This window comes from Schistocerca serialis, chromosome 2, assembly GCF_023864345.2.
Source record: "Schistocerca serialis cubense isolate TAMUIC-IGC-003099 chromosome 2, iqSchSeri2.2, whole genome shotgun sequence".
NCBI classification, from domain to species: domain Eukaryota; kingdom Metazoa; phylum Arthropoda; class Insecta; order Orthoptera; family Acrididae; genus Schistocerca; species Schistocerca serialis.
Genome location: NC_064639.1, coordinates 233,105,798 through 233,132,871, shown reverse-complemented (window position 1 = coordinate 233,132,871; position 27,074 = coordinate 233,105,798). Strand labels below are relative to the sequence as shown.

The following is a 27,074-nucleotide window of genomic DNA, read 5'->3' as shown; positions in this document are numbered from 1 at the left end:
TGAAATGTGGAACTAGAGACAGGTGTTTGACATTAGATGAAACAGATAATCGGAGACGTAACTCACCTTTCTAAACACTCACGTTGTTATGAATGTGGAACCAGCAACGTCTGTCACAGAATTTCCTCAAACTGTATTTGCTGACTTTCGTAACACCATTGCAAGACACTGCACGTCTCTTTCAAACCAAAATATTAGCATTTAATTCCCATTAACATCCATTTTGTTGATAGTAATTTTCCATTATTTGTTGAGTGGTGTCACCACTTCATACCGAGATTCTTCCAGTCACCATATCTTGTGGCTGTACTTATCAGGATAACCTCACCTACACTGCAATTTAATTAGCATCTCATTTCCCTGCTTAAAATTTGATGTTGAGACATAACTACATGTTTTTGGAGTCCAAAATAAATACCAGAACTAAATAAAAACGTGCAGGTGTGATTACTTTTGAGTCAGAACTAAATAGAAGAACTAATTAAAAACTTGCAAGTGTGATTACTTTTGAGTCAGTAATTCAAATTACAGTACCGTCCTAATGTCCGTATTCTAACATTCAGTGCTTCTGTTTGGGGAGCATTGCCTTATTCACATTTATATTTCGCTGTCGTCTGCAGCATCAAACAGTATAGAAATCTATACATGCACAGTGGGAAAGCTGAATGATGAACCAGACATATCGGGAACGTTGAAAGGTGATGAGGAGAAGAAAACTGTTGGAGGGGCACATTTAAAGCATTCAGTATTAGTAAACTTAGCCCCGAAAGGAGCAGTAGAACTGAAAATTGATTAATAGAAAGAAACGTTACAATATTTAATGAAGATTATCGAAAATGTGGAACGTAGATGACTTAAAGTAGCATAGCAAAGGGAAGAGATCGAGGACTTTATCAGCAGGTCGAATAATTGATAATTTTAAAAATAGAGCCTCAAGGTGAACTCATTTTCTCACACCACTGACTATAAAAGAATTAATATTTCCGCAATACATTTTATATGCACCTGAAGTTAGGGTGTCCATGAACGAGACTCGGTCTTGATGGCGTCGAGATCTTCTGCCCCACTGGCTGACAAACTCGAAATTTCCCACCCTGAACAGATCTGTCGCTACATTTGTCCCTCAGGAAATCTGCGATTCCCAGGTACAAAATGAACAAACCACCAGCAAACACAACTAAAAATTAGCCTTCAGAGCCTTACTGTGAACTGTCTCTTGATAGACCTCTTCAAATAGTTTATAACGTGATTTTTGAGTAGGACGTTCCAAAATAAAGGTTTATTGGTTCTACATTTTGTTATTCGGAATGAAGAAATGTCTGTCTCTCTCTCTCTCTCTCTCTCTCTCCCCCCCCCCCTCTCTATCTCTCTCTCTCTCTCTCTCTCTCACACACACACACATTGAAGAGATAAGCATGTAACATACTGATGCTCTTCATTTATTATAACAGGCTGTTTCCCCGGGACTTGTCAGAACGGAGTTTGCCTCAAACTTCAAAGAATTCAGTCCGGAGATGTACAAACTGATGCCCGTGCACGAGTCAGAGGACGTAGCGGAGGTTGTCATCTGCATGCTGTCTCAAGACCCAAGAGTTCAGGTAAGGTCGTCTTACTTGATCGAAATATTGTGTTAGAGTCTGTACTGTGTTTTGCAGTTTGCCTCAATCGCCCTGCTCACGATTTTTATTCCTCGTCTTATTGGCATCGCTATTTCGGAAATACCATCATTACATTTTATTTTTATTTTCTGTATTCAACATCATACGCTTGAAATGGAGATTCTTAAAATGAACTTTCTGGGATAACGATCACTGATTTAGAGTACTGAATAGTCTTCCTGAGAAGACTGGCACACACACTTCGACAGGTGACTTTTCATCTACATCTACATCTACATCTACATTGATACTCCGCAAGCCACCCAACGGTGTGTGGCGGAGGGCACTTTACGTGCCACTGTCATTACCTCCATTTCCTGTTCCAGTCGCGTATGGTTCGCGGGAAGAACGACTGTCTGAAAGCCTCCGTGCGCGCTCTAATCTCTCTAATTTTACATTCGTGATCTCCTCGGGAGGTATAAGTAGGGGGAAGCAATATATTCGATACCTCATCCAGAAACGCACGCTCTCGAAACCTGGACAGCAAGCTACACCGCGATGCAGAGCGCCTCTCTTGCAGAGTCTGCCACTTGAGTTTATTAAACATCTCCGTAACGCTATCACGGTTACCAAATAACCCTGTGACGAAACGCGCCGCTCTTCTTTGGATCTTCTCTATCTCCTCCGTCAAACCGATCTGGTACGGATCCCACACTGATGAGCAATACTCGAGCATAGGTCGAACGAGTGTTTTGTAAGCCACCTCCTTTGTTGATGGACTACATTTTCTAAGCACTCTCCCAATGAATCTCAACCTGGTACCCGCCTTACCAACAATTAATTTTATATGATCATTCCACTTCAAATCGTTCCGCACGCATACTCCCAGATATTTTACAGAAGTAACTGCTACCAGTGTTTGTTCCGCTATCATATAATCATGCAATAAAGGATCCTTCTTTCTATGTATTCGCAATACATTACATTTGTCTATGTTAAGGGTCAGTTGCCACTCCCTGCACCAAGTGCCTATCCGCTGCAGATCTTCCTGCATTTCGCTACAATTTTCTAATGCTGCAACTTCTCTGTATACTACAGCGTCATCCGCGAAAAGCCGCATGGAACTTCCGACACTATCTACTAGGTCATTTATATATATTGTGAAAAGCAATGGTCCCATAACACTGCCGTGTGGCACGCCAGAGGTTACTTTAACGTCTGTAGACGTCTCTCCATTGATAACAACGATCGGAGCGAACTAGGCGGATTTTAACGGAGAGTAATTTCCTCGGGAAGTCCGGGTTTTCCAACACTCATTGCACCAGAAAGCAGCACCTTGCAAAGGAACTGTAATCTTCCCTGTGACACATGGCATCTTGCTCCAGCCAGAGAGCTCTTCAGTATGTGTTGCTTTTGGCATACAGATGGCAGGGTGGCACATTTTACTGGAATGAGTTTTATTTTCGAAACAAAAGGTGGAAGCTGACTTGCCTACAGATTTACCTCTGCCTTAATTAACAATCAGACGAATGTGATATGACTTTTAAGGTTCTGTGAATTGTCCAGCTAGTTCCCCAAAACTTGAGGTTGACGTTTCCTGTGTGTTAACAGGGTGGCTCGCTTATCTGCGATTTATGTAAATGATCAGCCAGCCAGTTTTCACCTTGTCTTATTTAGATTTTACAGAGTCACAGTTGTGCCATTGCAGTGTCATTGATTATTTCTTTGTATATTAAATTTTGTCCCACCTGTGACTTTGGTTTCGGTTTACTTGGCGTCCAGAGCTTGTACTCTATTTAGACGTCTAAATCACACGTTCACATTGCATATTGAATTGTGCAGAGAAAAAATATAAATGCTTGTTTACAGAATTAAAAGATCAGTTTGTCAGAATGTTTCCCACAGTAATGTTTAAACAAATAGCATGATAAGTAAGTTACTGACTTCTGTGTAATTAATTCATGCTGTTTCCTAAATTTAGTCATAAGCAATAAGGAGAACTGAAAACATGAATACTATTGAAAACTGTCAAACGTTCCAGATACGGGAAACATTAAATAGAGAGTAAGAAAGATGTACTGTCGATGTCAGAACTGTGTTATCACAAGATTGGGGAAAGCAAACACAAAATTGTGTTCTTTCACAAAGGCAGATCCTGTTTTTATTTCACGTAAGCTTGGGAATCAATCTTGGAGAGATACATGTGTAACAGTCTTACATTATTATTTGTGTAATATTTTTCTTTCTCACGCTAACGACTAAATAAAATTTACTGTTGTTACAGATTCATGACGTCATTATGAATCCTACAGGTAGTGTTTACTGAAGCTGCCAACAGTCACCTGAAAAATGCCAAACGCATCATTAATCAATAGAGAAGTCACATCACCGGGTGATAGTGTGCGATAGTTGCACAGCAAACTAGAACTTTTATCTGGATTGTGTATATTCCACACTGTTCTTGACAACCCATGCAACAGATGGTGATCAACAGTCATCAAGAAAGAATGGAAATTATTTAAACGATGTTGCTTATTTATAATTGCAACTAAAAGTAAAATAAAATACGTTTGCTGTTTTGTAGAACTATCTAAGTTGTATAAAAAGTAAACAAATAAAAATAGAAAGGAATTTGACTTTCAGTTTAAAAAAGAATTATCGGTACCTCATAATACACCTCAGTGGTTCACATATTTTTAGGGATAGAAAATAGACAAAAATTTCAATATTCGAAAGTAAGCAAAAAAAAAGAAGTGGTGAACAGATGTCTTGATCAGTAGTTTAAGTTCACAAATAAGGGCATAGTTGTAAATAGTAGGCCCTATATATATATAGGGCCTTTTCTAAATTCAAATTACGTTAGTATTCAGATAATTTCTACTTTCCTTTCAGTAGTTTCTCATATACGAAAGAAAATGAAATTTTGGACTAAATGTATGTTTAATGTCGAAGGCAATGGAAACTGGGCGTAAAGAGAAGTAAATTGAGAGCGGCGTTCTGGAAGAAGCAACAGAGTACATGGAATTGGTAAATCTAAATGGCAACATGAGATTTCAAACCCTAATCATCCCTATAAATTCCATTTATGGGAGACATCTTCACATGACGCCTCTTTACAATTTAAGTTTCTTTATTTCAGCTCTGGCAATTTTTCACCTAAACCAAAATGAAAAAGCTCCATAGCCTTGTGTAAATTAGCGAATGAAGGAAAAAGTCATCATTTCTACATCGTGCACCAAAGTACCTGACTGCCAGTCAAGTCCTGACCCTTGTTTTCGGCGACCTCTACATTCTTTGCGGCTTTCACTCACAATAAGAAAAGGTCACTGCCTCGAGCCGACTGTAGGTACTTTACCTTGACAAGTTGTCCTTCAAATACCGACTTGAGTTTACGTAAGCCACGTTACTTGATCCACCTACAGCATTACATACAATTTCATCATAATGTTAATGATAAATTACTCGAAGCCCCTGCTAAACACGCGACAACTTCGAAGAAAAATGTCACTAGACACTCCAGTCCATTTAGATGGACGAGACAAGCAGTGAAGCCAAAAAAAATCTGTATCATTAAGAAACATATGGGTCAAGTATACATACTGCACATGCAGTGTATGTAATACATATTCATCCACCAAATGAAATCGCTGGTAGTCAAAACTGTCCAATGTTTTCTTTCCAGTGACTTTATGGTACCTGGTAACCATATTTATAAATGCCAATTAAATATGTTTTAATGGAAAAGTTAAACTGCACCAATAAAACGAACCACAGTATTCTTAAAGAGATTAACTGCTAAAGCTTTGTGATATGCACTACAACGTAACTGAGGTTCATATATGAAACTGAATTTAGTGAAACAGGAAATCGATGTATACTTCTCGACTCGCTGAACACTGTCATTCTGGCAACTTTGCATTTCTTTTTTCTTTTCGGTTTTGAGAGTTACTTACAGTTCGATGTCTGTAAGTGTACTGCTCCATTATTCCCTGCGAGCAGAACACTGCAGTTTTCCAATGTACAGTAACTTAAAAAGTCTTCTCTTATTAATTGACTAAATCGATGAAGGAATCAGGAACGGAGTTCAAACTGCCACTGATATGTATCACAAGAGGGAATCCAAAATACAGTTATAATTTTAGATAACAGAATTATCAGTACTCTAAGATTTTCGACACTAAAGTGTACTCGATTCTTTCCACCTCCCATTTACTGAAACGTCTCTTGGTTAACACTGAAATGGCATCTTCAACTACGTGTATCGCATCAAATGACTTTACTTTGCCAATAATCATACTTTTAAAGGTGTCGATGCTGCTAAAGACATAACTCGATCGTTACTGATAGGACGAATACACATTCGCCAGGCGTATCACATCTGAACACTATTGCAATGATTCTGATAGGCCTATAAATAAATTTGCTCTCGGTTTAGTTGCTCATTAGCCAGTCACAATTCCCTGCTTTACTGTTTTTGAAAACTAAAAAAAATGGCTCTGAGCACTATGGGACTTAACTTCTGAGGTCATCAGTCCCCTAGAACTTAGAACTACTTAAACCTTACTATCATAAGGACATCACACACGTCCATGCCAGAGGCAGGATTCGAACCTACGACCGGAGCGGTCGCGCGGTTCCAGACGGTATTTTGAAAACTGTTACTTCAAACTGGTTCTCAGCAGAACATTAGGAAATAGGTCTAAATATACAACGTGAATGAATGCGTTAATGACACAAAATTTTAACAGAGAATTTTAATTTCTTGTTCTAATCTAGAAAGATAACAAACGACCATCTCCTGAGTGTCATAATTACAAATCATCATTGTTACAATCTTTGCCACTGATTGACCACAAACTTTGTTACAGCATGTCAAGTAGCCTTTATTGATTTATTATAATGACACATTAGCAGGAATTGCTGCAATAAAATGTTCATTCTAGCAAAAGTAGGATGATCAAGGTCACCGAGAAAGAATTGTTATCACAATAGAATTTAAAATATTTTTCTTAACCCATCAGTTCACCAATAAAACGTGCAGTTCGAAAGTACAACGAGGAGGATACTGGCCAAACACCATGTTCACCTCAGTGATAAACAACATGGGACCAAATGGCTCTGAAGTCACAGTTGAGTTCAGTCATGTAGTAATTCATGTATTGATGTAGATTATCATAATTATCAACAGCTGCTGCGTTTCTAAGGTATAACGTATTCAAATATAGAAAACAACCATTAGTTTACATTGGACAAATACTCGGGCTAGGGACTCAACCACATTCAACACCCCGGTAATATTACTTTGGGACTCACTCTAAATTAAATTTTAGCGTCTACCAGCATTTAATCTGTGCCTACAATTAAGCATTGCATGAAAAGTACACAAAACCGAATAAGTCAGCAAACCACCAACAAATGAAAAAAGGTGCAAGATGCAAAACTGTGTACAAATAAAGGGGGCCATGGATCTGTGATATTCAGTGTGAATGCACAGTAACCATTCACTGGCAGCTGGTGGCAGCGGTAGCAGTGAAGGGCATACAAAGCGTGTGCGGGGGAAGCAGAAAACAGTGGAGTCATTCTTGCAATGTAACTAATGCAGAGAGACTGGTGGCGCACCACAGGCCATAGAGGACAGAAGCGAACGATGGCTGCGGAGATACGAATAGATACGCAGCTGCTGAGCAACTGACTGCTCAGATGAACCAAGGGACTATCAATGGTGTTTCCTCAACGACCGATGAGCGAATGTTGCTGCGCATGGGCCTCTGCGTCAGGCACCTGGCTCATGCACGTCATTATAGCAACGTCCACTGAGTGGTGACAGGTGAGCTTTTGATGTGAATCACATTTATGCTCCATTGGCGTGAATGTCTGAAAGCAAACATGTTGCAAACATCGTTGGAGCTTTATGGTCAGTGGAATGTGTTTTGTGGTATTCTCTCGGTAATCTCGTAATTCTGGAAGCCACAATGGATCAACCCAAGTATGCATCTGTCCACCCCTCTATGCAGTTTGTTTTTCTTCGGTATTATGGCATCTACGACGGTAATCTCAAAAGTAAGGTGCCCTATTTTTTATAACTACAGAACGCTGCCTGTGTGGCAGTTGGTCACACTGTTATGAAGAGTGCTTCACGCGCTGTGTGTAAACATGCGCACGCCGCGCTGAGGCGCTGTCTTGGCGTGGCAGCCGTTGAGAATGGAGCTCCCGTTGGCTGTTACCGCCGAGTGCGAATTGCGTGCAGTTATTCGGTTTTTGAACTCAAAGGGCACCGCGCCGATTGAAATCCATCGCCAATTGACGGAAGTGTATGGTGAGTCATGCGTGGATGTAAAAAATGTTCGTAAGTGATGTAGAGAGTTTGCAGCTGGTCGGACCGAAAATCACGACGAACAATGGAGCGGGAGACCGCCAATTTCTGAGGAGACAGTATTGAAGGTTGAGCAAAGCATGCGTGAAGATCGGCGGATCACCCTGGATGATCTCTGCACGTTGGTTCCTGAGGTTTTCCGAAGCACCGCTCACAGAATTTTAACTGAAACATTGAACTACCGGAAGGTGTGCGCAAGATGGGTACCTCGAATGCCGACTGAGGACCACATGCGGCAACGAGTTGATGCTTCCCGCGCATTTCTTCACCACCTTGCCGCCGAACAGGACAACTTCCTGGACTCAGTTGTCACAGGGGACGAAACCTGGGCATACCACCTTACACCTGAAACCAACCAACAACCACGCCAATGGCGGCATCCTTCTTCGCCAAAGCCGCGGAAATTCAAACAAACACAGTCTGCCGGTAAAGTCATGACAACCGTTTTTTGAGATCGGAAAGGGGTAATGTCGGTCGACTATATACCCACTAGGACCACAATTAACACTGAAAGGTACTATGAGACTCTGAAAAAACTCAAACGGGCAATTCAGAAGCGGAGAAGAGGAAGGTTGAGCAAGGGCGCACACATTCTGCATGACAATGCTCGCCCAGACATCGCTCGGCAAACCGTTGCTCTCCTGCAACAGTTTCAGTGGAACATAATCACTCATCCACCATATAGTCCTGACTTGGCGCCCAGTGACTATCACCTGTTCTCTGAGTTAAAAGAAGATTTGGCCGGAAATCGATTCAGCTCCGATGACGAGCTGAAAGAAGAAGTTCATAACTTTCTGAACAGCATGGTGGCGAGCTGGTATGACATGGGCATACAAAAACTGCCACAGCGTCTACAAAAATACATCGACAGAAATGGCGACTATGCCGAAAAATAGCTAAAAGTTCAACCTGTAAACTGATGTAAACCATTGTAGAAATAAACAGGTCTATGTACTTATAAAAAACAGGAGACCTTACTTTTGGGATTACCCTCGTACTAGCAGAGAACGCAACATGTCACATCTCGCAGTGCAAAACATGTGGTTCGAAGAGCACCAGGATAAGTTTACCGTACTCTCCTGGCGATCGAGCAGTTCGCGTCATAGATCCTCAGATGAGAACCCTAGCGCAGCTGCCCACAGCACTGGAGTCAGCATGGCTCCACATCCGTGCCGGTACCTTCCAGAACCTCACTGACTGTCTTCCTGCACGTATCGCAAAGATGTATGCTGCAGAAGGTGGTTATTCAGGCTTTCGACCGGTGGCCACACAAATCTGACTGGACAGCGTAAAATCAACTGAATGAATGAGTGAAAGCCATTGAAGGATGGCAGTTGGCTTAACCAAAGAGCAGCCACCTTCCTTGTGAGGAGTAGATGGCAATAGGAAACAGAACTACACCAGCACAAAGAGCTGAACAAAGGCGAAAAATGCCATGGACGATGTAACACATTGGAGGGACGTTTAGCAGCATCTGCCCCAGATATACATGACAGTCTATAGCAACAATACTACTGAATACAAAATTGTTGAGGCTTTCGTGGCCACTTGTTGACAAACTGCCTGCTGGCTTGTCTCGGGTTCTTCGGCCGACGTTCATCTAATGATTTTTCTGACGTTTCGCCAGCACGAGTGGCTGGCATTGTCAAAGCTTCACCCTCCATTGCCGGTGGTGAACTGGAGCCGAGCTCGCGGGCGCAGACTATATGTATCTGGCGCGCCAACGTCCGAGGGCTTCTCCGCGGTCATTTCCGGTGCGGTTCTCCTCTTGCTACCTGCGACGGTCGTTCGCTGCAGTACGGGAAGCCAGGATCCGTTTACCTTAAGGCTTTCCTCTTTCTTGTTCAAACTATTCGCGTGTTTTTGTATTTCCACAGCTCCTCTGAACAAGCGCGTGTGATAGTGCTTCTCTACAGCCAGAACTTCCGTGTCGGCGAATTTTATTACGTGGTCGGTCTCATTCAGTGCGTGCTCTGCCATGGCCGATTTCTCCACCTGCCCCAACCTGCAATGTCGTTTACGCTCTTTGATCCTGGTGTTAATGGATCGTCCAGTCATTCCGACATAAACTTTTCCGCATGTGCATGGTATACGGTAAATTCCCGACATTGCAAGTGGGTCTCTTTTCTCCTTCGCCGATCTAAGACACTCTTTGATCTTCCTTGTCGGTTTGAGAATCGTCTTTACGCCATGTTTGCGCAATATACGGCCGATTCTGTCCGTCACTCTGGGAATGTAGGGCAAAAAGGCCATACCCGACATTTCTTTTTCTGGTTCCTTACTTCGCCGAGTGTTTGGCTCTGTTACACTTCCAATATAATTTGTGGAGTACCCATTGCTCCTCAGGACAGTTTCCAGGTGTTACATTTCTCGTTTGAGGTGTTGCGGCTCACATATTCGTCCTGCTCACGTTACGAGTATATTAATCAAGCCTCTTTTCTGGCTCGGGTGGTGGTTTGACAGTTTGTGCAGGTATCGGTCCGTGTGTGTCGGTTTTCGATACACACTGTGTCCCAGGTTTTCGCCGTCCCTTGTGACCAACACATCTAGAAATGGCAGTTTCTTGTCCTTTTCTACTTCCATGGTAAATGTTATGTTGGCATGGAGGCTGTTCAGGTGTCTTAGGAAGTCACCGAGCTGTTCTTCACCATGGCTCCACACCACGAAAGTATCATCGACGTACCTGCACCACACCTTAGGTTTGCAAGTCGCAGAGTCCAGTGCCTGTGCTTCGAATTGTTCCATGAAGAAGTTGGCCACCACTGGACTGAGAGGACTACTCATGGCGACGCCTTCCGGCTGTTCGTAGAAATCGCCATTCCACGTGAAATAGCTCGTGGTGAGACATGCATGGAAGAGCTTTCTGATGTCTTGCGGGAAAATGGAACCGATGTGCTCCAGAGCGCCACTGAGTGGCACTTTCGTAAATAACGAAACAACATCAAAGCTGACCAGGATGTTGTTTGGTGCAAGTTTCAGTTTCTTAAGCTTCTCAATGAAATGTCCTGAGTCCTTAGAAATGTCCTGAGTCCTTAATGTATGTGTCGGTCTTCCCCACGTGTGGCTGGAGCAGAGAGGCCAAGTGTTTTGCCAGTTTATATGACGGTGATCCAGGAGCGCTAACGATCGGTCTCAGTGGAACGTGTAACCTCCCCTGAGTAATTTGGAATAAGTGACAATAGTGTAATTTCACCAGAGAATTTTACAATGACAATATTTAAATGTTAACGAGAATAGAACCTAGTGTAACCTCCCCGTAAAAATATAAGTCAAAGACAATAAATGTGAGAACTAGCAATCTGAGCCAAGTGTAAGCTCCCCACAAAAAATGTAAGTCAATTCAATGATAATGAAATCTCAGTGACAATGAAAACGCAAATAGACCGAAATGTCGATCTTAGCCCCTGTGCAACTTTGAATTTAAGTGAAACTTTTCTTTAAGGAAATGCATGGGAAACTTTCTTTCAATTCAAATGATTGTGTTCCTAAAAATTTGCTTTGAAAATAAAATGATTATTGGGGCATTTCTTGAACAAATTAATTACAGTTATGATACATTATATTCTCAGATGTGCGCAATGCTGCTTCATTACCTTATTTAAAAAATATACCTCGTCCCGAATCTTGACGAGAGGCCCATTTCGACGCCCGCCGACTCCTCACACACAACCGCGACTGTCTTTCGCGCGCTACTACATGCTCTCGCGACTCGCTACGTACAACTGAACTCTGTCGCAACTCGACCGCAACTGCTACTGCCGACTCCCTACATGCAATTGAACTCTCGCGCGGTCAAGCGCAGACTAGCAACGATAAATAACTCTCTGGTCAGAGATTCTGTTATGCATCGCCATCGCTGTACTAAATACATACGCGTTTCATAACCCTCCACTGGGGGGGGGGGGGGGGGGCAAAAATTTGGCAGCGATGGTGAGTCATTTCGACTTGCCATGAGCAACAAATTTGGTCTTAACTAATTAACTGTACAATTACAAAGAATATACTGATGTAGCAAATATGGTGTACATGCACCGAGTACATAACATATCAGACAATGACAAAATGTGAGTACAAAACATATTAGCAAATCAGAAAAATGTATATACAAATTATTTGATAGATAACAAAAGTGCACACGCACTGAAAAACTCTTTAGCATTTTCAGAACAAATAAACAGAATTGCAAAAAATCATGTTGACAAGTGACATAAGTGCACATGCACTGCAGTTGAGAATATATCAGCAAATCAGGAAATGTATATACAATGAGTAACAAATGACATAAGTGCATACGCACTGAAGTATTGAACATATCAGGAAATCACAAAATGTATACAGAATGAGTACAAATCATATTGAAAAATGAGAAAAGTGCACAGGCACTGAAGTTCAGTAGAAAACATATTAACACATGACATAAGTGCACATGTACTGTAGTTTAGAACATATCATCAAATCAAAAAAAATGTATAGGTCATAAATACAAATTATGTTAACAAAAAATGTTTTTTTACTATTTTACAAGAATTAGGATAGGAACGGGAAGGATTGCATCATGGTTGTAGCACTTTAGGTTGCACACAGTTGCACTGAAAGTCCATATCTTTCCACAGAAATACAACACCAAGTGAGACAATTGGCAGTTCTTTTCCCAGAAGTATTTATCAGCCTATCCAAGACACTGAAATGTCATGGTTGTAGCACTTAGGTTGCACACAGCTGCACTGAAAGTCCATATCTTTTCACAGAAGTACAACATCAAGTGAGACAATTTGCAGTTCTTTTCCCAGAAGTATTTATCAGCGTATCCAAGACCCTGAAATGTCATGGTTGTAGCACTTAGGTTGCACGCAACTGCACTGAAAGTCCATAACTTTCCACAGAAATACAACACCAAGTGAGACAATTTGCAGTTCTTTTCCCAGAAGTATTTATCAGCGTATCCAAGACACTGAAATGTCGTAGTAATATTCCCTGTTATCATTTTGGCAATACATCAGGTACACCAAACAGTGGGACCACAATAACGTCGTCATCGCTCACGGTGGTGGACAGCATGTCGTGTCAACACCACGCTCTTACAAGGCACACCAACGTAGAATTAGTGCAAAAACCAAATATAGTGCTCCATGATCATGAGGATGGACAGGACAAATGGATATTGCAGTAATTCAGGGTAGTTAGCTCAGAAGGTGAAGGACATTAAGTCACATAGTAGTCTTCATTGAGAATTACATTAGTAATTTGCAGCATTCATAGCCCAGTTATTGAACGTTTCTGTACCATGTATTTAGTATTACAGAATAATGTTCATAAAATTAACTGAATATAGCAATTATTGGCATCATGGGTAATGGTATTACAATAAACAGTGGCAGTCCTTGGCCAGTTACAAAGCATATTTAGTATGACAGAATAATGTTCATAAAATTAACTGATTATACTGAACATTGGCACTTATTGGCCAATTATAAACCATCAGAAGTTATCATTGAAAAGGAGAGTCAATTATTGGCATAGCATTAACATAATTCATTGAGTTATACTAATTACTGTCACTCATTGGCCAGCAAGTATTGAACAGTACAACATTTTTAATTATTGGCAGTCATTGGCCTGTTACAAAACATCAAAAGTCATCATTGAAAACAGGAGCTAATGAATGGTATAGTATTAACATAATTCATTTAGTTACACTAATTATTGGCACTCAGTGGCCAGTTAGAAAACATCAAAAGTCATCATTGAAAACAGGAGCTAATGAATGGCATATTATTAACATAATTCATTTAGTTACACTAATTGTTGGCACTCAGTGGCCAGCAAGTATTGAATAGTACAAAACATTGTTCATCATTCAGTATTATTCAGAACTCTCTTAAATGGGTAGCATTATTTGGAACTGGTGATACTTTTTTTTTGTTTTTTTTTGTTAGCAATGCATTGCTTTGGGTAATTATAAGAGAAAGCAAGAAGAGAAAAAGAAAAAAAAAATTTGCTTCTGGGTTGTTCCTGTAAATGAAAAATGTGTAACGTCATTCGTCATGAGTCAGCTGTAGCAAGGTTATGAAACAAGGAAGTATATGTGATCACATTTATAAATGATAGACAAAACTGGGTAAAAAAATGCAAATACTAGTACAGGTTTAGTAAGTAACAGGTTTAGTAAGTATCATGAAAAGCTTCTCCTGAAAAAAATACAAAGTGGATTATTGAGCTGAAAGAAGAAACGCATACTTTGCTGAAAAGTAGTGATCTTCGAATTAACAGGTAGTGAAATGTGTATAAAAAATGTGTTCCATAGCTGTCCTTTCCAAAACTTTCAGTCATCATACCATACGATATAAAACATACTGTCAAAACAAACTGCAACAAATACTTAAATAACTACATAGCATAAATACATAAACTTCAACATCATCCTCATCTGTAAAGAAAAAACTTCATTATCCATCACCTCATTATCCATATTATCATAGCTTCATTATTATCATCACCTGTAAAGAAAAAACTTCGTTATTCATAGTAGCATATTCTTCATCATTACTCTTCATCAGCATTCATTATCATCTGCAAAAAATCGCTTCATTACTCATTACACAACAATTCCTTATCTCTAGCATATTTCATCACTAAAACTAAGATGTGTAGTTCTGTCTGACAGCCTGCATCAATCGGCTTGTATTCTGAAAGAAAAAATTAGTTAAGACTGCTATTCTACGATGTGTATAGTATATTCTTGTTAATGCTTGTTAATTCTGATCCATTTACTCTTCCTCATAAGGTTTTTGTATCTTCTTTTGATCATTCCGCAGTTGAAATTCCCATTTCTGTTTAATTTATTTCCTTTACACGTTATTTCTTTCTGAAAATGATGAACCAAGATTAATGTCTTGCATTTACATCATATACCCATTAAATAATGACTGGTTTATAGTAACATAATTTGAGCATACAGCAGACCATGACAGAAAACGTAATATGTCGAAAGCGTAAACAGTGTTCAAAGGCAAAAATTTACACAGAATATCACAATGCAGCAGCAAAAAAAAAAAAAAAAAAAAAAAAAAAAAAAAAAAAAAAAAAAAATGTAAAACAGTCACGATGTTGAGATATCATAGGGCAAAAACTGTCAAAGTCAACTGGTATATGTTATACCTTAACTATTTCACAGTGCATACAAACAAAACATGAAAACAATCGTACATACATAAGAAAGACGAAATGTGACGTTCGTTGTGTTCAGCTTCTATGTAGTGTAGTTAATAGAGGCGAGAATTAAAGACTTTAATGGAGAGAGAATTTGATAAAATTAATACGTCACTACATAGAATTGCATAATTATTCATAAAATACGTAAGTTTGTCTGGAAAAATATGCACGGTCTGATGTGTAACGACAAGAAGAGCGACCTGCTAACCTTACCTTGCCGGGCACTTGCCAAGAAAAAATACGATAGTCATCAATAATTAGTCACGTGAATATAATTGTATCAGTGGTCATAAGTGGCATCATAGCACGTTAAATCATACAGTGGTTTCATTCAATAAAGGGTTTAATGTTCGACACATGGTGGTACCCTTACTTTTCCTGGTTCTCAAAGTTTCGACGTGTACTACATTGGGGTGAGGAATGTTGCGAATTCGATATGGACCTGCGTATAGAAGTTCAAATTTACTGCACTTACCTTTTATTCTGCTGGATAAATAGTGTGTACGTACTAATATCTTCTGTCCAATGTGAAAGTCACGGCGTGTACAAACCTGTTTTTGCTGTCTTCTTCGGCGCTCTGCTGCACGTTTGATGTTGTTTAGCGCAATGTTAATTATTTCATGGTGTCGTAATCGACGAGATGTAGGAAAGTTTACTAATTCTTTAATTTTGTTAGGTGGTTCAGCATTTTTCAGTATAACAGACAGAGATAGCATAGAGGATTCATTTGGTATGGAATTAATTACATCTTGGAAGGAGAATATGTGTGTATCCCAATTAATATATCTTTTGTGGACACATATTCTACACAGTTTACCAATTTCTTTCATTAATCGTTCACAAGGGTTCGAAGAAGCATGGTACCTGGATATATAGATCGGAGAAATGTTTCTAGCTCGTAACATGCGTGTCCATATAGCAGAACGAAATTGTGATCCATTATCGGAAATTACTCTCATCACATGCCCTACATAAAATAGAAAATGTTTTACAAATGCTCTCGAAACAGTTTTAGCAGTAGCTTTGCGTAACGGAGTGAAAGTAACAAATTTTGAAGTGAGTTCAACAGCGACAAAGATGTAGCAAAAACCTCTGTTAGTTCTCGGAATTGGATCAAAAATGTCTACAGCGGCCATATGTCTTAATTTAACAGGTACAATGGGATATAAAGGAGGAATATGTGAAGTGGTGTCTGACTTAGCTTTCTGGCAAATTTTACAGGACGCTAAAACTCGCCGTATACGTTTTTCCATGTTGGTAAAATGACAGTTATGTCTCAGTATAAGAAAACATTTTCTGGCTCCGTAATGTCCGTAACTTAAATGAGTGTACCATATTAATTTGTTAACCAGTTCGTCAGGAATGCATAATAACCAATTGTTCCTGTCAGGATGAGAGCGGCGAAACAGAATGTCATTGCGTACAGTGTAATGGTTTCTAATCGTAACATTATTCTTATCTTGCCAAAGGTGTTTAATTTCTTTCCACACATTGTCTTTACTTTGCTCTTTTGCTATGTCCTGTAATGACGACGAAATAAAATTTTCAAATGCAACTTGCTGAATGTACATGACGCTGAAATTTGCTTTGCAGAAGTTGGTTGCTACGTCTTGCTGATTGTTGCTGAGAGAACGCGATAGTGCGTCTGCTATAACATTTTGTGTGCCGGGAATGTGAACTATTGTAAAATTAAAATCCTGTAAATAAAGCTTCCATCTGCTTAATCTGTCGTGAGTGAATTTAGCCGAAAGTAAAAATTGTATCGCTCTGTGATCTGTGTAAACAGTGGTATGTCTGCCATAAAGAAAATGCCTAAATCTCGTGAAAGCCCATACAACACATAATGTTTCAAGTTCAGTAACGGAATAATTTCGTTCAGCAGGTGATAGAATGCGGCTTGCAAATGCGATGTTTTTGATTACTGTAGTCGCATCTTCTTCAATTTCCTGAAAAATATGTACGCCTAAAGCGATGTTAGAACTGTCGGTGGCAATGGAAAAATTTCTGCTAAGATCTGGGTGCGATAAAAGTGGAGCATTCAACAAGGCTTCTTTCAAGTTCACAAATTCAGAATGTGCTTGCTTATCCCATGACCAAATAGTGTTTTTACCTGTTAATTGGCATAATCTAGGTGTGTCTAAAGCAGAGTGATGAATAAATTTGCGAGAAAAGTTAATTAAACCCAAAAAACTGCGTAATTGTTTCTTTGTCGTAGGAACAGTAATGTCACGTAGAGCTTGAAGTTTTTCCGGATCAGGCGCAATGCCTTCTGCTGAAATTACGTGTCCAAGAAATTTTATGGAAGTTTTGCCAAAGTGCGATTTACTCAGATTAACTGTGAGTCCTTGTGCATGAAAAGTTCGTAACAGTCGTTCAAGAATCATATTGTGTTCAGACCAGTTAGCTTCTGCGATAAGAATGTCGTCTACGTACGTCGTGATTCTGTCTTTAAGTTCTGTCGGAAGTATTGTGTTCAAACCGCGAATAAAAGCTGCAGAAGAAATAGTTAATCCGAATGGTAATTTGCAAAATTGATAACAGTCGCCAAAACAGAGAAATGCTGTGTATTTTCTGCAATTCTGATGAAGTTGAATTTGCTAAAATCCCGATTTCAAATCTAGTGTGGAATAAATAGCAGTACCGTGAAATTTCTGTAGAAGTTCCTCTAGTGTCTGTGGTCGATCTGTTTCATTAATAATTATGTCATTGATATGACGTGAATCAAGTACGAGGCGAAGTGAGCCATCTTTTTTCTTAACAATATGTAGCGGGTTTATGTACAGACTAACTGCTGGTTCTATAATTCCTTGGTCAAGCATATCCTGCAATTCTTTCTTAACTTGTTCTCTATGGATATACGGAATGGGATAATGTTTAGCTTTAAATGTGTCGTGCTGTTTGACTTGAAATACATACATAAAACCGGACATAGTACCAGGAATATTGTCAAAAACTGGAGCTTGCTGTAAAAGAATTTTGTGTAGTTGCATACGTTCGTCGTCTGTATTTGCACAGCTCCCCTGAACCTTATCAGAAATCATCTGCATTACATCATAGTCAGCTTCGTCTGTACGTACGTATCTGTGAACAATGTGGAATTACAGTCTATGTTACGTGATACGGAAATGACCTCTGTGCGATTAATTGTTTGTTCTTCCGCAGATAGTGAGTGCTGAAATTCTATAGCAAATTGTATATTTTCATCCTTCAACTTTAAATAAGAATTCTGAAAATCGATAACTGCGTCGTATTGTACCAGAAAATTCGTACCTAAAATAACGTCTGTTGCAATAAAGGAACAATCCAAAAATTTGAGTGAAATGTGTGACCTGCAATACAAAATGATAAATGTGTCTGTAATTTAACATCTACTCCTTTACTCGATACTGCTCCTTTCACTTTCGTTTTGCCTAATGGTAATGTGGGATAGGTATTCTCTTTATTACACTCATTGAAAGTCTCCTCATTTATAACTGACATAGGTGATCCAGAATCGATTACTGCTGAAAATTTCGATGGACCAATTTTAATTTCGATGACAGGATGTGAAATGGTTTTCTGAACAACTGGTCTTTCCTGCAAGAAAGTGTCTCTGATGTCGTCAAAAGTAATAGCATTTTCGTGAACAACGTTCTGCGTGTCTAAAGTAGTGCTTGTGTTACTGGAAGATGCGACCTGTACAGTATCTAGTCAGATTCTATCTGACGTGCTACTATTTTCAGGAGGATGTTGTGGCATTTCTACTATTTGAACTGTTCTATTACTTCTTCCAGACGTGTTACGCTCTGGATGATACCTACTGTCGGGTTCATTCATGAGAATATGTTCTTGCGGATGATTTTGCTGTTGGTAAGACCGACTGTTATTATATGTACGTTGATAATTGTGCTCATCGTTTTTACGTCTGTCGTGATAGTCATTCCTATACGGTGCATTGCGATAGGAATTGAAATAGTGTGTTTCTATACGTAGTTATTTCTTTGCTGCTGTGCGTTACTATTTGTTGTAGCTGAGATTGATTATACGTGCACGCGGCGAAACATTAAAGTTTGGTTGACCTTGTAGACTGCATTGTTGGTTACGTATGCTAAGCGGCTGACTTTCATGCTATTGTGGTGAAAAACATCTATTGTTACAAAAATGTGGTTGCGACTGCTCAAAATTCTGTACATACTGATGATTACGATTTTATCTGTAGTTAAAGTTCTCGTGATTCTGGAGAGCCTAATGAAAATTGTCACTTTCGGTAAAACTTTGTCATATCCAGTTTTCATTACATAATCTTAATACTTGGTAGAGCAAAAGTTAAAGAGCTACTTTGATAGATATAAAGGATAGTAAAAGAGAAGGCAGCAGTGCAGAAAACTAAAGATGAAACGGCACTACTACAGCTCGGGGCCCTATGCACGCTACAGCACATGTTCATTAAAGCGTAATGAATCCCCTGAGGTCTATTACGCACTGCAAATAAATTTTAGCTTTTGCGTTACAGGCAATAGCGGTAAAAATCCAAAAGCAAATTGTTGTATCCATGCTAATTCCACTTTCTGCATTACAGGTAATAGCGGTGAAAGTACAAAAATAAATTGTCGTATACAGCTCAAAGCGTGTACCTGTGTTCTGTCATTATTAAATTCCTTTGATTTTCTTACAAATGCAAATTGCTTATAATCAACGTTCTCGTAACTGAATTTGAGAACACGTTCAGTTTTGTGTGAGAATCTGTTTGTCTGTGTCATTTCGGATTTCAAGTTGCGTAACTTTTCAGATTTTAAGTCGCGTAGTCTCTGTAAATTGCTCAAATTATACACGCTGCGTGAGTCAGACAAATGTTCGCAAAGTGGCGTCTGCTGTGATGTGTTATTAACTGAAATATTTTTTATCTCTGTTACCTCTTGCTGTAAACGTGACAATTTTCTATGCAATGTGTTATTAGACGAATCGATCTCATTAATTGTCTGCTGTAGATTTTGAAATTCAGGTGTTTGATTAAATGAAATCGGTGCGGTATCGTCTGATTTATTGTCATTATTACTTTCAATAGCGTCAATACGACTGGCCAATTCATCACATTTTTCAGTCAGTATTTTTACCTGATCATCGCTTTTAGTGTCAGAAGTATTAATCTGTTTTTGTAATTTACGTGTAGTTTCGTTCAATTTTTTAACATCAGCTTTGACGACATCGGAATCCTGTGTTAGTTCTAATTGTTCGAGTCTGTCGGTCACTGTTTGAAAATCTGTTGTGTATGTGTCTGTTTTCGATTTAAGATCAGAAATTTCGTCACGTAATTCTGTGTTCGACTGTTTGATGCTATTAATTTCGTCGGACACTGAAGCAATATTGTTGTCTACGTATGTTTTTGCTTTCGCAAACATTTTACGTTTGTCGTCTTGTCTCTGTGCAGTGATTGTTTCCATTGCTTGACGTTTTACTTTATTTTGATCCTGAATAAATTTGCGGAAACGCGTATCACTGTTTTATATGTGGTGATTAAAACGTTCGTCAATTTGAGAGTTCTGTTGGTCGAATTTCGCGTCTATCTTTGCGTCCATTGTACGCGAAAGTTCTGCTGTCATTGCTTTAAACTCGTCGCGTAATTGTGTAGCCTTTTCAGAGCATTGTTTACCGACTGCGCTAATTTCTTCCCTAAGTGTTTCTGTTGTAACTGTTTGCATATCGCTTAATTCTTGAGCAACAGATCTAATTTCTTCGCTACTTTTCTTTGAACAAGCCTCAATTTCCTCGCGTAACTGTTCCTTAGTGTCATGGCACTGCGCGGCAACGGCTCTAATTTGTTCACTAAGCTTCTGGAATTGTTGTCTAATTTTTCATTAAGCTGTTCGGAATTGTTATCTAATTTTTTATTTAACTGTTGGTTCTGTTCACTAAGTTGTTTGAAATTTTCATCATTGGTGTCTAGTTTTTCATTAATTTTATTAAATTTTTTGTCCTGTTCACTAAATTGTTGTTTGAAATCTTCACTCTGTTGTTTGTTTGATTCAAGAATTTGTAGCAATAATGCCCTAATTGGATCCGAGACAAAATTAGCATTTCTATTCTCTGTGCTGTTTAATGGTGGATCTGGAATTGTCTCGCTTTCTGTAACCATTTGGTTATTCTGACATTTACAAAAAGGTTTGCCAGTCGAATGTACACTGTCGGTCACTATTTCGGAATTAAATGGATCCTTCGTACCTTCAGTACCCTGTCCATTTTCATTAAAAAAATTTGTCTGTACATTATTTGAATTTTCCAAACCAGGTGTGTTAAGCTGGGTAGCGCTCATTACAATAGGGCGCCCCGCGTCATCAATTGGCGTCAAATTAACAGAGGTGACAATTGAGTTCGTTTGTTCATCAGTAAGATAAAAATCATCATTAGTGGTTGGAACGCATTGATTGACAGTGAACGCAGCATTGTCATCATTACACTGCGTGACACAATTACTATCGGTCACGTTGTTTAAGTCGGTAAATTCATTCATAATACCTCGCTATACACTATTCATAGTCTTTCGCGGCATTTTTACAATAGTCACAATTATTCACAAAAGAAATAAGCACAAATGCAAAAAGCAACAAACACCAATACAGCAGAGCAACGAATTGCCGATGATCTGAGGAAAGAAAGTCACAAAATTAGTAAAAGCGTTGCGCCAAATCCTAATTATATTTAAGCAAATAAAAGCAATTACCTGACTGTTTCTTAGAAGATTCCCAAAGAAATACGATCCTGGCCGGATGTCGCCAAGTGTAACCTGCCCACAAAATTTTATAAGTATTCTTATTCAAATTCTAATGGACATAGAGCTAAGTGTAACCTCCCAGCAATGGAATTTAATGACGACAATAAATAAAAAATAGCAATCTGACCCATGTGTAAGCTCATCACAAAAAATGTAAGTCAATTCAATGATAATGAAATCTCAGTGACAATGAAAACGCAAATAGACCGAAATGTCGATCTTAGGCCCTGTGCAACTTTGAATTTAAGTGAAACTTTTCTTTATGGAAATGCATGGGAAACTTTCTTTCAATTCAAATGATTGTTTTCTTAAAAATTTGCTTTGAAAATAAAATTATTATTGGGGCATTTCTTGGACAAATTAATTACAGTTTAGATACATTATATTCTCAGATGTGCGCAATGCTGCTTCATTACCCCATTTAAAAAATATACCTCGTCCCGAATCTTGACCAGAGGCCCATGTCGACGCCCGCCGACTCCTCACACACAACCGCGACTGTCTTTCGCGCGCTACTACATGCTCTCGCGACTCGCTACGTACAACTGAGCTCTGTCGTACCTCGACCGCAACTGCTACTGCCGACTCCCTACATTCAACTGAACTCTCGCGCGGTCAAGCGCAGACTAGCAACGATAAATAACTGTCTGGTCAGAGATTCTGTCATGCCTCGCCATCGCTGTACTAAATACATACGCGTTTCAAACGTTGTTCTTATGGATCTTGGGTAATCCATACAGCCGAGGTGGTAGGGCTTCTGTGTTGCGCAGGTTTCTCTGTATGTCCGCCGGCAGAGAAGACGCCTTGATTAATCGATTCGTATTCCGTGTGATACGCTGCGTCGGATTTGAGCTTAGTTTTCGGTACGTCGTCGGATCTAACAGGTCTCGGATCTTTTGCTCATGATCTTCGGTCTTCATTACTACGGTCGCATTCCCATTATCGGCAGGCAGTACCAATATACTCTGGTCGGCGTTGAGATTCTTAATCGCTTCTACCTCTTCTCTCTTCAGGTTGCAAGCTGGTGGTTTTGCTCGGCGCAGTATCCTGGCTGTTTCAGTGCGTATTTCCTCTGCCCTTTCTCAAGGAAGGGTCCGAATGGCTGCTTCGGTGTTGGCAATGATGTCCTCCATAGATATAGTTCTCGGGATGATAGCGAAATTCCCTCCATTTTGCAGAACAGACACTTCCTCTTCGGTCAGTTGTCGTACAGTGAGGTTGATCACTGTGTGTGACATGTCGGGAATCGCCTTGACGCTCTGCTTCCGGCATCTTTCATTTTCTTCTGTCGCTCGGCGCAGCGCTCGAGTTCGTTCTGCATGCTCCTGTGAGTGATGCTGTCGATCTTGTCCCAGTCGTCTCGCTGCATTCTGCTACTTAGTTGGTAGAAAATGTCCAGTAGTACCTGATCCGTTCTTGCCAAGTCTCTCCGTGTTGTATGTATTCGCTCACGAAGAAAAGCTGGTTCCATTCTGTCGTAGATACGATGTGCTTGGGCGGTGGTGAATAGGCGCTTACATCTCAAGAACTTTGGTGTAGCACATTCATTTCGGCACCGTGACAGAAAGGCGAGAGAGGACATCAGTCGCGCTTTCTTCTACCGTCGTTGGTCAAGGCGTCGGTACAATCTGCAAATCTCCTCCCCGTAGAGGCGTAATACGAAATTGTTGAGGCTCTCGTGGCCACTTGTTGACAAACTGCCTGCTGGCCTCTGTCTCGGGTTCTTCGGCCGACGTTCATCTAATAATTTTTCTGACGTTTCGCCAGCACGAGTGGCTGGCATTGTCAAAGCTTCACCCTCCATTGCCGGTGGTGAACTGGAGCCGAGCTCGCGGGCGCAGACTATATGTACCTAGCGCGCCAACATCCGAGGGCTTCTCCGCGGTCATTTCCGGTGCGGTTCTCCTCTTGCTACCTGCGACGGTCGTTCGCTGCAAAAAACTTGGCCTCACTGCTCCAGCCACACGTGGGGAAGACCGACACATACATTAAGGACTCAGGACATTTCATTGAGAAGCTTAAGAAACTGAAACTTGCACCAAACGACATCCTGGTCAGCTTTGATATTGTTTCGTTATTTACGAAAGTGCCACTTAGTGGCGTTTTGGAGCACATCGGTTCCATTTTCCCGCAAGACATCAGAAAGCTCTTCCATGCATGTCTCACCACGAGCTATTTCACGTGGAATGGCGATTTCTACGAACAGCTGGAAGGCGTCGCCATGAGTAGTCCTCTCAGTCCAGTGGTGGCCAACTTCTTCATGGAACAATTCGAAGCCCGGGCACTGGACTCGGCGACTTGCAAACCTAAGGTGTGGTACAGGTACGTCGATGATACTTTCGTGGTGTGGAGCCATGGTGAAGAACAGCTCGGTGACTTCCTAAGACACCTGAACAGCCTCCATGCCAACATAACATTTACCATGGAAGCAGAAAAGGGCAAGAAACTGCCATTTCTAGATGTGTTCGTCACAAGGGACGGCGAAAATTTGGGACACAATGTGTGTCGAAAACCGACACACACGGACCGATACCTGCACAAACTGTCAAACCACCATCCGAGCCAGAAAAGAGGCATGATTAGTACGCTCGTAACGAGAGCAGGACGAATATATGAGCCGCAACACATCAAACGAGAAATGCAACACCTGGAAACTGTCCTGAGGAGCAATGGGTACTCCACAAATTATATTAGAAGTGTAACAGAGCCAAACACTCGGCGAAGTAAAGAACCAGAAAAAGAAATGTCGGGTACGGCCTTTCTGCCCTACATTCCCAGAGTGACGGACAGAATCGGCCGTATATTGCGCAAACATGGCGTAAAGACGATTTTCAAACCGACAAGGAAGATCAAAGTGTGTCTTAGATCGGCGAAGGAGAAAAGAGACCCACTTGCAATGTCGGGAATATACCGTATACCATGCACATGCGGAAAAGTTTATGTCGGAATGACTGGACGATCCATTAACACAAGCATCAAAGAGCATAAACGACATTGCATGTTGGGGCAGGTGGAGAAATCGGCCGTGGCAGAGCACGCACTGAATGAGACCGACCACGTAATAAAATTCGCCGACACGGAAGTTCTGGCTGTAGAGAAGCACTATCACACGCGCTTGTTCAGAGAAGCTGTGGAAATACAAAAACACGCGAATAGTTTGGTTCAAATGGCTCTGAGCACAATGGGACTTAACACCTACGGTCATCAGTCCCCTAGAACTTAGAACTACTTAAACCTAACTAACCTAAGGACATCACACACATCCATGCCCGAGGCAGGATTCGAACCTGCGACCGTAGCAGTCGCCCAGTTCCGGAGTCAGCGCCTAGAACCGCGAGACCACTGCGGCCGGCGCGAATAGTTTGAACTAGAAAGAGGAAAGTCTTAAGGTAAACGGATCCTGGCTTCCTATACTGCAGCGGACGACCGTCCCAGGTAGCTAGAGGAGAACCGCACCGGAAATGACCGCGGAGAAGCCCTCGGACGTTGGCGCGCCAGGTACATATAGTCTACGCCCGCGAGCTCGGCTCCAGTTCACCACCGGCAATGGAGGGTGAAGCTTTGACAATGCCAGCCACTCGTGCTGGCGAAACGTCAGAAAAATCATTAGATGAACGTCGGCCGAAGTACCCGAGACAGAAGCCAGCTTGCAGTTTGTCAACAAGTGGCCACGAAAGCCTCAACAATTTTGTATTACGCCTCTACGGGGAGGAGATTTGCAGATTGTACCGACGCCTTGACCAACGACGGAAGAAGAAAGCGCGACTGATGTCCTCTCTCGCCTTTCTGTCACGGTGTCGAGATGAATGTGCTACACCGAAGTTCTTGAGATGTAAACGCCTATTCACCACCGCCCAAGCACATCGTATCTACGACAGAATGGAACCAGCTTTTCTTCGTGAGCGAATACATACAACACTGAGAGACTTGGCAAGAACGGATCAGGTACTACTGGACATTTTCTATCAACTAAGTAGCAGAATGCATCGAGATGACTGGGACAAGATCGACAGCATCACTCACAGGAGCATGCAGAACGAACTCGAGCGCTGCGCCGAGCGACAGAAGAAGAAGTTGGAAAGATGCCGGAAGCAGACCTACAAGGCGATTCCCGACATGTCACACACAGTGATCAACCTCACTGAACGACAACTGACCGAAGAGGAAGTGTCTGTTCTGCAAAAAGGAGGGAATTTCGCTATCATCCCGAGAACTATACCTATGTAGGACATCATTGCCAACACCGAAGCAGCCATTCGGACCCTTCCCTGTGAAAGGGCAGAGGAAATACGCGCTGAAACAGCCAGGATACTGCGCCGAGCAAAACCACCAGCTTGCAACCTGAAGAGAGAAGAGGTAGAAGCCATTAAGAATCTCAACGCCGACAAGAGTATATTGGTACTGCCTGCCGATAATGGGAATGCGACCGTAGTAATGAAGACCAAAGATTATGAGCAAAAGATCCGAGACCTGTTAGATCCGACGACGTACCGAAAACTAAGCGCAGATCCGACGCAGCGTATCACACGGAATACGAATCGATTAATCAAGGCGTCTTCTCTGCCGGCGGACATACAGAGAAACCTGCGCAACACAGAAGCCCTACCACCTTGGCTGTATGGATTACCCAAGATCCATAAGAACAACGTTCCACTGAGACCGATCGTTAGCGCTCCTGGATCACCGTCATATGAACTGGCAAAACACTTGGCCTCTCTGCTCCAGCCACACGTGGGGAAGACCGACACATACATTAAGGACTCAGGACATTTCATTGAGAAGCTTAAGACACTGAAACTTGCGCCAAACGACATCCTGGTCAGCTTTGATGTTGTTTCGCTATTTACGAAAGTGGCGCTCTGGAGCACATCGGTTCCATTTTCCCGCAAGACATCAGAAAGCTCTTCCATGCATGTCTCACCACGAACTATTTCACGTGGAATGGCGATTTCTACGAACAGCTGGAAGGCGTCGCCATGGGTAGTCCTCTCAGTCCAGCGGTGGCCAACTTCTTCATGGAACAATTCGAAGCACGGGCACTGGACTCGGCGACTTGCAAACCTAAGGTGTGGTACAGGTACGTCGATGATACTTTCGTGGTGTGGAGCCATGGTGAAGAACAGCTCGGTGACTTCCTAAGACA

At 41.1% G+C, this 27,074-nt stretch overlaps 1 protein-coding gene across 1 annotated transcript in view; it reads left to right on the top strand.

Moving 5' to 3' along the window:
• LOC126455496 (dehydrogenase/reductase SDR family member 11-like) overlaps positions 1–4,229 on the top strand; it is a 29,462-nt gene extending 25,233 nt beyond the window's left edge. Inside the window, exons 5-6 of the mRNA XM_050091247.1 lie at positions 1,452–1,598; positions 3,883–4,229. Of these exons, the coding sequence (XP_049947204.1) occupies positions 1,452–1,598; positions 3,883–3,924 (189 nt within the window). The 3' untranslated portion in view covers positions 3,925–4,229. The remainder of the gene's footprint in view (positions 1–1,451; positions 1,599–3,882) is intronic.
• The last annotated feature ends 22,845 nt before the right edge of the window (positions 4,230–27,074 follow it).